The 10,547-nt window shown below is 47.5% G+C and overlaps 2 protein-coding genes across 5 annotated transcripts in view; both read right to left on the bottom strand.

Annotated features, from left to right (window-relative positions):
* Positions 1 to 8,033, bottom strand: part of LOC107721684 (sterol regulatory element-binding protein 2-like) — a 22,313-nt gene extending 14,280 nt beyond the window's left edge. The window contains exons 1-7 of one of the 4 annotated variants that reach the window (XM_016529820.1): positions 7,809 to 8,033; positions 5,596 to 5,804; positions 2,082 to 2,232; positions 1,843 to 2,003; positions 1,605 to 1,757; positions 357 to 632; positions 166 to 280 (exon numbers count right to left, since the gene is read on the bottom strand). In XM_016529820.1, the coding sequence (XP_016385306.1) occupies positions 166 to 280; positions 357 to 632; positions 1,605 to 1,757; positions 1,843 to 2,003; positions 2,082 to 2,232; positions 5,596 to 5,804; positions 7,809 to 7,890 (1,147 nt within the window). In that variant the 5' untranslated portion in view covers positions 7,891 to 8,033. The remainder of the gene's footprint in view (positions 1 to 165; positions 281 to 356; positions 633 to 1,604; positions 1,758 to 1,842; positions 2,004 to 2,081; positions 2,233 to 5,595; positions 5,805 to 7,808) is intronic. The other 3 variants (XM_016529822.1, XM_016529823.1, XM_016529824.1) reach the window with 3 other exon arrangements.
* A 1,464-nt stretch (positions 8,034 to 9,497) lies between these two features.
* LOC107721683 (glycine-rich cell wall structural protein-like) lies at positions 9,498 to 10,226 on the bottom strand. Its single transcript, XM_016529819.1, has 2 exons — positions 9,983 to 10,226; positions 9,498 to 9,946 (listed from the first exon to the last, which is right to left on the bottom strand). The coding sequence occupies exons 1-2, from the start codon at positions 10,196 to 10,198 to the stop codon at positions 9,617 to 9,619; spliced, it is 546 nt and encodes a 181-aa protein (XP_016385305.1). The 5' UTR covers positions 10,199 to 10,226; the 3' UTR covers positions 9,498 to 9,616.
* Positions 10,227 to 10,547: the final 321 nt, after the last annotated feature.

Raw genomic sequence — 10,547 nt, 5'->3', positions numbered from 1 at the left:
AAGTCTTCAAAGGTGCCCCCAGTACGAGTTTGAAAAAAAAAAAAAACAGAATAAAAAAAAAAAAGATTTAATTGTTAAAATGGTAATAAATTACAGAATTCTTAAAAATACTATTAAACACTGAATTAGAGAATTCTGAGCGTCCGTTGATGTCATGTGACTCACTGTGCTTGTGACTGGCCATCTTGAGCATCAGGTTCTCCTGCCGGAGCTTATGGTTCACCTGCTGCAGGTATTTGATGTAGTCGATGGCTTTACGCAGAACGCCAGACTTGTGCATCTGTCAATCACATCAAACAGACGTCAGACAGTCACCTGAGCTCCACACATCCCAGCATGCAGTGCGGCGCACACACCTTGGCGTCGTTGCCCATCACGAGGTCGCGCATTTCCAGGATTTTGTCGTTGATGGACGATCGGTAGCGTTTCTCGATGATGTTGTGTGTCGTCCGTCTCTCGCCCTCTTTCACGACTCCTACCGTTCCCGCGGTAACGGCCATGCCCTGCTCCACTGCCACCCTGGCTCCGCCCCCCATGTGGGCGGTGCCCGAGGAGAGCTGCTTGATTGGCAGCTTGTCTCCGCCTCCCATCACCATGGGAACGGTGGTCAGAATGTTGCTGCTCATCAGCGTCTGTGAAAGGGAGAGACGACATTCAGAACCATAAACAGAACGATATTCTGACAGGAAAGCCAATTAGATATATATGAACATATCACAGTACAATCGAAACAATCACGACACCACACACACACAAAAAAAAAAACTTTTTAAATGAAAATGCAAAAATATTCTCTGCATGAGTATGTCTGATTTTCCATTAAATGCTCATAAAATTAAAAAAAAGATATTGTCTTAAAAAGATATTTTAAGCTACTATTTTTTAAATAGTAATTTATAATTATATATAAATATATTTAGATTTATTTTCACTGATTTGTAATATATTAAATAAATATTATTTAAATAAAATTAAAAAAATATTAATTTACTATTTAACACCATATCAGCAGCAAAAGGTTAATTTCTTAACAAATTCAGAGTAGATTAAATTAAAATAATCATAATAATGAATGATTACATTTATCTGTAATAATTTACCAATATACTCTTATAAACATATTAAATTAATATTTAATAGAAAATCTACACATTTCCCAGAAATCTTTTTTAAATCATCAATCAATGAAATTTCTTATCTATTTTTTTGTTTTTGCTTATTCATTTATTTTTATTTAACGCCATATCATCAGCAAAGGCTGTTTTTATGGCAAACTCAGAGTAGATATTAAAATAATCATAATAGCCATAAAACTTTCATAAATAAAGATACTTGCATGTAATAATTTATCAATACATTGTTATGAATACATAGCAAATTTTAATAGAAAATCTAAACATTTAATGAAATTTCACAGTAAAATATTATATTTAAAGAAATGTATTTTTAACAACATATAAGCTGCAAAGGCTGTTTTGAGTAGACATTAAAATAATCTTAATAAAAATGATGTACCATTATTTGACAATATTTTTGCGTTAATGAAACTTCTGTATGATATTTCTGCCAGTGTATCGTGACTGTAGTGTGTGTGTGTGACGTACAGGGACCTGCAGCGAGGTGGTCTGGATGGGTGCCGTGAGCGTGGTGATGCCCGGCGGGTTATGGACGGTCGACAGCACCTGCGTCCCGTCCGGTTTGAGCGTGGTCAGAACCAGAGAGTCCGTCTTCAGGATCTGTGGCTGGTGCAGCAGCACCTGTCGGCCAATCAGAGCGCAGCGTCACACATGACATCATACGGCACACTAATGACAGTCTGCAGTGAGCGTGTGTGTGACGTACAGGCACCTGCTGCGATACGGTGTGGACCGGCGCGGTGGACAGCGTCTGGAAGGTCTGACCGGATGGAGTCAGCAGCCGCTGGTGCTGGATGGTCATGGGCTGGACCTGCGGAGACGTCATGATGCTCTGCATCTGCGGCTGGAGGACTGAGAAAGACACAGCTGCGTGAGAGAGAGTGTGTGTGTATAGTGTGAGTGTGTGTGAGAGTGTGTGCGTGTGTAAGCGTGTGTGAGTCTCACCCTGGAAGCCGGCGCCGGGGTTCTGCTGGCAGATCACCTGGTTGTGGATGAATCGGTGTGTCTGCGTGCCGGTCGGCGCGATCATCACCGTCTGCGGCTGCGCCGGCGTCTGCACCGCCAGCGTCTGCATGGGGAACGTCTGCGTCTGCATCTGTGGACGGCCAATCAGAGCACTGTGTGAGGAGTGACCGATTCAAATCAAAGTACGGGCGAAATCACAGAATCCAGACATAAAAATAAGATGTGGTCAGAACATGAGGAGGTGTGGTCAGAGACTGAGGGGTGTGGTCAGGCTCACCCATGTGATTGGCTGTGGTCATGTGTGATGATTTGTGGTCAAAGCATGAGGGGTGTGTCGTCATGTGTAAGGAGATGTGGTCAGAGAGTGAGAGGTGTGTAGTCATGTGTAAGGAGGTGTGGTCAGAGAGTGAGAGGTGTGCAGTGATGTGTAAGGAGATGCGGTCAGAGAGTGAGAGGTGTGCAGTGATGTGTAAGGAGATGCGGTCAGAGAGTGAGAGGTGTGCAGTGATGTGTAAGGAGATGCGGTCAGAGAGTGAGAGGTGTGCAGTGATGTGTAAGGAGATGCGGTCAGAGAGTGAGAGGTGTGCAGTGATGTGTAAGGAGATGCGGTCAGAGAGTGAGAGGTGTGCAGTGATGTGTAAGGAGATGCGGTCAGAGAGTGAGAGGTGTGCAGTGATGTGTAAGGAGATGCGGTCAGAGAGTGAGAGGTGTGCAGTGATGTGTAAGGAGATGCGGTCAGAGAGTGAGAGGTGTGCAGTGATGTGTAAGGAGATGCGGTCAGAGAGTGAGAGGTGTGCAGTGATGTGTAAGGAGATGCGGTCAGAGAGTGAGAGGTGTGCAGTGATGTGTAAGGAGATGCGGTCAGAGAGTGAGAGGTGTGCAGTGATGTGTAAGGAGATGCGGTCAGAGAGTGAGAGGTGTGCAGTGATGTGTAAGGAGATGCGGTCAGAGAGTGAGAGGTGTGCAGTGATGTGTAAGGAGATGCGGTCAGAGAGTGAGAGGTGTGCAGTGATGTGTAAGGAGATGCGGTCAGAGAGTGAGAGGTGTGCAGTGATGTGTAAGGAGATGCGGTCAGAGAGTGAGAGGTGTGCAGTGATGTGTAAGGAGATGCGGTCAGAGAGTGAGAGGTGTGCAGTGATGTGTAAGGAGATGCGGTCAGAGAGTGAGAGGTGTGCAGTGATGTGTAAGGAGATGCGGTCAGAGAGTGAGAGGTGTGCAGTGATGTGTAAGGAGATGCGGTCAGAGAGTGAGAGGTGTGCAGTGATGTGTAAGGAGATGCGGTCAGAGAGTGAGAGGTGTGCAGTGATGTGTAAGGAGATGCGGTCAGAGAGTGAGAGGTGTGCAGTGATGTGTAAGGAGATGCGGTCAGAGAGTGAGAGGTGTGCAGTGATGTGTAAGGAGATGCGGTCAGAGAGTGAGAGGTGTGCAGTGATGTGTAAGGAGATGCGGTCAGAGAGTGAGAGGTGTGCAGTGATGTGTAAGGAGATGCGGTCAGAGAGTGAGAGGTGTGCAGTGATGTGTAAGGAGATGCGGTCAGAGAGTGAGAGGTGTGCAGTGATGTGTAAGGAGATGCGGTCAGAGAGTGAGAGGTGTGCAGTGATGTGTAAGGAGATGCGGTCAGAGAGTGAGAGGTGTGCAGTGATGTGTAAGGAGATGCGGTCAGAGAGTGAGAGGTGTGCAGTGATGTGTAAGGAGATGCGGTCAGAGAGTGAGAGGTGTGCAGTGATGTGTAAGGAGATGCGGTCAGAGAGTGAGAGGTGTGCAGTGATGTGTAAGGAGATGCGGTCAGAGAGTGAGAGGTGTGCAGTGATGTGTAAGGAGATGCGGTCAGAGAGTGAGAGGTGTGCAGTGATGTGTAAGGAGATGCGGTCAGAGAGTGAGAGGTGTGCAGTGATGTGTAAGGAGATGCGGTCAGAGAGTGAGAGGTGTGCAGTGATGTGTAAGGAGATGCGGTCAGAGAGTGAGAGGTGTGCAGTGATGTGTAAGGAGATGCGGTCAGAGAGTGAGAGGTGTGCAGTGATGTGTAAGGAGATGCGGTCAGAGAGTGAGAGGTGTGCAGTGATGTGTAAGGAGATGCGGTCAGAGAGTGAGAGGTGTGCAGTGATGTGTAAGGAGATGCGGTCAGAGAGTGAGAGGTGTGCAGTGATGTGTAAGGAGATGCGGTCAGAGAGTGAGAGGTGTGCAGTGATGTGTAAGGAGATGCGGTCAGAGAGTGAGAGGTGTGCAGTGATGTGTAAGGAGATGCGGTCAGAGAGTGAGAGGTGTGCAGTGATGTGTAAGGAGATGCGGTCAGAGAGTGAGAGGTGTGCAGTGATGTGTAAGGAGATGCGGTCAGAGAGTGAGAGGTGTGCAGTGATGTGTAAGGAGATGCGGTCAGAGAGTGAGAGGTGTGCAGTGATGTGTAAGGAGATGCGGTCAGAGAGTGAGAGGTGTGCAGTGATGTGTAAGGAGATGCGGTCAGAGAGTGAGAGGTGTGCAGTGATGTGTAAGGAGATGCGGTCAGAGAGTGAGAGGTGTGCAGTGATGTGTAAGGAGATGCGGTCAGAGAGTGAGAGGTGTGCAGTGATGTGTAAGGAGATGCGGTCAGAGAGTGAGAGGTGTGCAGTGATGTGTAAGGAGATGCGGTCAGAGAGTGAGAGGTGTGCAGTGATGTGTAAGGAGATGCGGTCAGAGAGTGAGAGGTGTGCAGTGATGTGTAAGGAGATGCGGTCAGAGAGTGAGAGGTGTGCAGTGATGTGTAAGGAGATGCGGTCAGAGAGTGAGAGGTGTGCAGTGATGTGTAAGGAGATGCGGTCAGAGAGTGAGAGGTGTGCAGTGATGTGTAAGGAGATGCGGTCAGAGAGTGAGAGGTGTGCAGTGATGTGTAAGGAGATGCGGTCAGAGAGTGAGAGGTGTGCAGTGATGTGTAAGGAGATGCGGTCAGAGAGTGAGAGGTGTGCAGTGATGTGTAAGGAGATGCGGTCAGAGAGTGAGAGGTGTGCAGTGATGTGTAAGGAGATGCGGTCAGAGAGTGAGAGGTGTGCAGTGATGTGTAAGGAGATGCGGTCAGAGAGTGAGAGGTGTGCAGTCATGTGTAAGGAGTTGTGGTCAGAGTGTGAGGGGTGTGTCGTCATGTGTAAGGAGATGTGGTCAGAGAGTGAGAGGTGTGTAGTCATGTGTAAGGAGGTGTGGTCAGAGTCTGAGGGGTGTGTCGTCATGTGTAAGGAGATGCGGTCAGAGAGTGAGAGGTGTGCAGTCATGTGTAAGGAGATGCGGTCAGAGAGTGAGAGGTGTGCAGTCATGTGTAAGGAGGTGTGGTCAGAGAGTGAGAGGTGTGTAGTCATGTGTAAGGAGGTGTGGTCAGAGAGTGAGAGGTGTGGAGTCATGTGTAAGGAGGTGTGGTCAGAGAGTGAGAGGTGTGTAGTCATGTGTAAGGAGGTGTGGTTAGAGAGTGAGAGGTGTGTAGTCATGTGTAAGGAGGTGTGGTCAAAGTGAGGGGTGTGGTCAGGCTCACCTGTGTGATTGGCTGTGGTCGCGGCTGCAGCAGCGGCGGTGTGCGTGTCTGCGTCTGGCTGCTGGTCTGTATGGGTGTGTGTGGGGGCGTCAGTATGGTGCTGGGGGCCATCTGTGGGAGGGGCCTCACGGGGGCCACGGCTCCACCCCCCATCTGGTCCTCAAAGAGATCCGGGAAATCCACCTGATTACTGACGAACTGCAGCATCTCTGAGTGACACACAAACACACACAGATGTGAAGATTAACATCTGAATACGACCCATATTAATAACTCCAGCGGTGTGCTGATAAGCAGATCCTGTCAGGGTCAACAAACACACTGACCTTCAAAACAGCAGCGTTCATCACGAGCGTCACAGTCGCATCACAAACGACTGATAATTACACTCACGGACATCCTGTTTATTACTAAATAAATAAAGTTGAAAGGGGGCGGGGCTTATAAAAAGATCAATTGCTGTCTGGCAGTGTGTAACACAGTCCTGACCCTGACCTTTGACCTGTGATAATGAGATGAAGGTCAGTGACTCAAGGTCAGAGCTGAGTGATAAGGACTGATAACACACCCTCGTATCAGACATCAGAGTGTCTGCTTGACCTGTTTATGGTGTTATTACAGTAATGACTGATACAGTCACACCTGTGGCAGATGAAACCAGTCTCCGCTCGCACAGGACCCAACCAACCAGTGCTTCCAGTGGAGTAATGCCACGAGAATGACCTATTTCACCACGAAACCAAGGGAAAAACACATCTAATACATGATTCTGATATGTCTGAATAATGAAGATGGGTTTCAGATCTACAGTCAGATCTTCAGCTCATGTCAGGGGCTTTTCTGGGATAATATCTGCACATTATTGCCTTATGTTTTGTGCCAAAATGAGATTTTTTCACACTACCCCCATGAGAATTCAGAGGAAATTGGTATAAAAAATAAAGTCAAAATGCAGAAAAAGCTCTTCCTTCCATTAGAATCAGGCGTCATTGTCAGTATGTCAGTCATGTATTGTGATTTTGTGATGAAACGTTCATGAAGCAGGAGAATCCCACACATGAAACGAATAATTCACACACGAGCGCATCAGCTCCAGCTCCAGTCTGTCTGTCTGTCTCTAGTCCTCAGGTGCTGACAGACAGAATGGCTGTGAGACACAGAGCAGATCAGCTCGTGCTCATCTAGTTCACAGAATAGCAGCACACTGACTCTATCACATGGAGCGCAATGTGAGATTCATCTGAAGAGAATCTGATCTGAGACCTGTGTGAGGAACAGTCTGACTGACTGACGGATGATCAGCACGTGAACCACTGACACAAGCGTTCACAACAACAACAACAACAACACTACTAAAATCACAATAACATCAATAACAGCACACATTATACTAATAACAACTATACTAACACCAATAACAGCACCAGAGCATCCAGTTTCATTGTACATGTACAATGACAATAAAGTCTTACTTGCTTATTAAGAACAATAACGTCACCAGTAACATCATGAACTGTACTAATAACAATAACAGATCCATCAACAACAATTCCACTGACAACACTAATAACAACCATGCTGTTATTATCCTACATTCCTTCATTTATTACAGTGATATTCAAACGGACACATGAATTCATCATCATCACATGTGATAGAAGGGTGTCATCATGAACTAGTCCACACTAAACCTACTCTAGTTTCTCTAACTATAATACAGTCAACCTAACTATCCGAGCTGAAGCTGATTACTGAATGAATTATGTCTTAATATACATACAAATAATGTATTATATTGACAGCTGAACACGAGAACACACACACACACACTCACTCACTCACTCTCTCACACACACACACACACACACACACTCTCTCTCTCTCTCTCTCACACACACACACACACACACACACTCTCTCTCTCTCTCTCTCACACACACACACACACACACACACTCTCTCTCTCTCTCTCTCACACACACACACACACACACACACTCTCTCTCTCTCTCTCTCACACACACACACACACACACACACTCTCTCTCTCTCTCTCTCACACACACACACACACACACACACTCTCTCTCTCTCTCTCTCACACACACACACACACACACACACACACACACACACACACGGATCTGCAGTATTATCAGCACACAGACAGTATATCGGTATTGTTTATGATCTTCATCATCTTCCTCTCTCACCGTCGATGTCTCCCATCGTGAACTCATCGCCCAGTTCCGTCAGGCTCTGGTCCACGCTGTCCATGAACTCGGCGGCGTCCATCCTCGCGTTACTCGCCTCTCAGAATCACGGGCTCTCCGTGCGGCGGCTGTTCGCTCGGTTCCGGTCTCGCTCGAGCGCTTACCGACCGAACGCGTCCATCTTGCGCTCCGGCATTGACGTCATTCGCAAACAGCGCTCGGCTGGGACGCGCTCCTCTGATTGGCTCGCGCTCGGCGACGGCCGTCGTAAGATCGGACGCTGTCGACCAATCAGATCGGCCGCTCGAGCGTGGCCTGATCGTGCGTCGATGAGCAGAGGCGCATTGCTCATTTGCATTTGGCCCGCCCCTTAGATTAAACCCCGCCCAGGCCGCTCTGAGTGAATGGACCGCTAATGAATATTTAATGAGCAGGCAGCGGGTTGGTGAGCGGTTCGTTGAATATGTAAATTTGACCGGAGAGTGTCTTTGTTATTGAAGTTACATCATCATCATCATCATCTTCATCTTCACACACTGCGGCCAAACGTGTCGCTTTATTCGCCTCCTTTTACCTCAGATTTACTATATATACTCCTGCCAAAGTTGTACTGTTATCAAATTGGCATTTTGTTGATCAGCTGTCATTAGATTAGGAAAAGTTATATAGAAACAACTAGTTTCTATTTTAAATATGCTATTGCTTGCATGTATATTTTCATAATCTTATGACAACTAATCATAAAGCATAATGTAATTTTGATAACATGCAATGCAAACAATAAACGCCTTTCAGCAGGATATGGAAGTTGACATTTGGAAGATAATTTTTATTGTTATATTATTAATAGATTACCTATTTTATAATAATTTATACTATAACTCATATTCTATGTTGTTTTGGGTCTTATAACCCACAATAATATTAAATATAGTCCATTGTAGACTTATCAGTATCAGTGTATCAGTAAATATAACATTTTGTTACCTTAAAAATGTATCAACATTTTACTAAAACAAATTATGTAAAAATAAAATAAAAAAAAGATTATATTTATTGATGAATATAATTATAATAAAATATGAATTGTGTTAAATATAAAATATATAGATGTCTGAATATTCTAAAACAATATGTATTCCCTTGGTTAAGTTAAACTCAGAAGCTGATTCTGTGTCCTTTTCAGTTTGAATAACTCTGTTTGTGTTTTCTCTGTAGTTAAATAGCAAACATAAATCTGCTCATAACATCACATTAAACATAATATACTTACGGCTTTAAATAATGGAATAATATCAGATGCGTGTGACTGAAGTGCTGGTATCATAAATCAAAACAAGTCTGAGATCATTCATGTGTTTATTTGTGTTCAGCGGCTTCAGAAAACAAACACGCGGTGTTCAGTGAATCTCACACATCTGCTGGATGTTAGTTTGATCAGATCCGGTCTCACTGAACCAGTCCAGACCAGTCCAAACCAGTCCAGCCTCAATAATCACCTACATGTCAGGATCCACAGCAACACTCAGCAGTTCAAGTGCACAAACGTTTGTTCAACAGAAGGCATGTTTATCCATGAATGAGCTCCAGCAGCTGAACAGAGCGTCTGCATGCGAGCGACTGCGCAGGCTTACATCAATAAGTAAAATCTAGTAAAAAATTCTGAACACATCAAATAATCTTTATGTTCTACAAATCTGAATGAAATGACAAGCTGATGCGGCCCTGTCTAATTTAGGTGATAATCGCTGCAGGATTTGAAGTGTGTGTACGATAAACCGTAAGCGTTAGCACTGCGCTCCAGACGCTCACTTGTTCCAGTGGATCTCGTAGGAGCTGCGTTCGGTGCTTTCTGCAGACCGCACTCTCTCCTTCACCACCCTGATCACCAGTCCTCCGGCCAGCATGATTCCCGCCGCCGCTCTTCCGATCTCTCCCACGGCGCTCAGGATGCGTGCGGTTGCTCCGGCTGCACTGGAGGTCACAGGCTGCACTGCTGCGTTGCCCGCGGCGACCACCGCATTTGATGCAGCACTTACCGCTCCTCCCTCTAGCACCGCCCCCAATGCTGCTCCCGCCCCTACGGCCCCACCCACTCCTGCTGCCACACCCACCACCGCAGCGCCCATCACTCCCACCTGCTGCATTGCTACCGCAGCGCCCAGCACTCCCACCTGCTGCATTGCTTCCAGTGCGGCCTCCCGCGGCCCCGGGTCCTCAGCACCTGCTAGCGCTCCCACCGACCCTCCCAACACACCACCCGTCGCCGCTCCCAGAGCCACCGCGCTCTTTCCAGCCGCGGCCGCAACTATTGCGCCGAACGCTTTGCCTACGCCTGCGCCTCCTGCTACCGAGACTCCCGCTAACCCCACCGATCCGCCGCCCATCATGGAGGCTCCTGCCGCGACCGCCAAAGGAGCTGCGGCTCCGAACACGGCCCCTACTGCCACGCCGGCGGCTCCCGCCGCTACTAGCAGAGGCGCTCCCTCCAGGACTTTCCCGGAGAGTGCGGCTTCGGCTCGGACGCGGCTGAGAGCGGACCGCAGGGCCTGACGTCTGCTGTGAGTGCTCCACCGCTGCATGCGCCGCTGCTGCTTGCCACACACACCACCGCAGCGCCCAGCACTCCCACCTGCTGCATTGCTTCCAGTGCGGCCTCCCGCGGCCCCGGGTCCTCAGCACCTGCTAGCGCTCCCACCGACCCTCCCAACACACCACCCGTCGCCGCTCCCAGAGCCA

The sequence above is a fragment of the Sinocyclocheilus rhinocerous genome, unplaced genomic scaffold (genome assembly GCF_001515625.1).
Source record: "Sinocyclocheilus rhinocerous isolate Xijiao unplaced genomic scaffold, SAMN03320098_v1.1 scaffold274, whole genome shotgun sequence".
Lineage (NCBI taxonomy): Eukaryota > Metazoa > Chordata > Actinopteri > Cypriniformes > Cyprinidae > Sinocyclocheilus > Sinocyclocheilus rhinocerous.
This window is presented reverse-complemented; position numbering and strand designations above follow the sequence as displayed.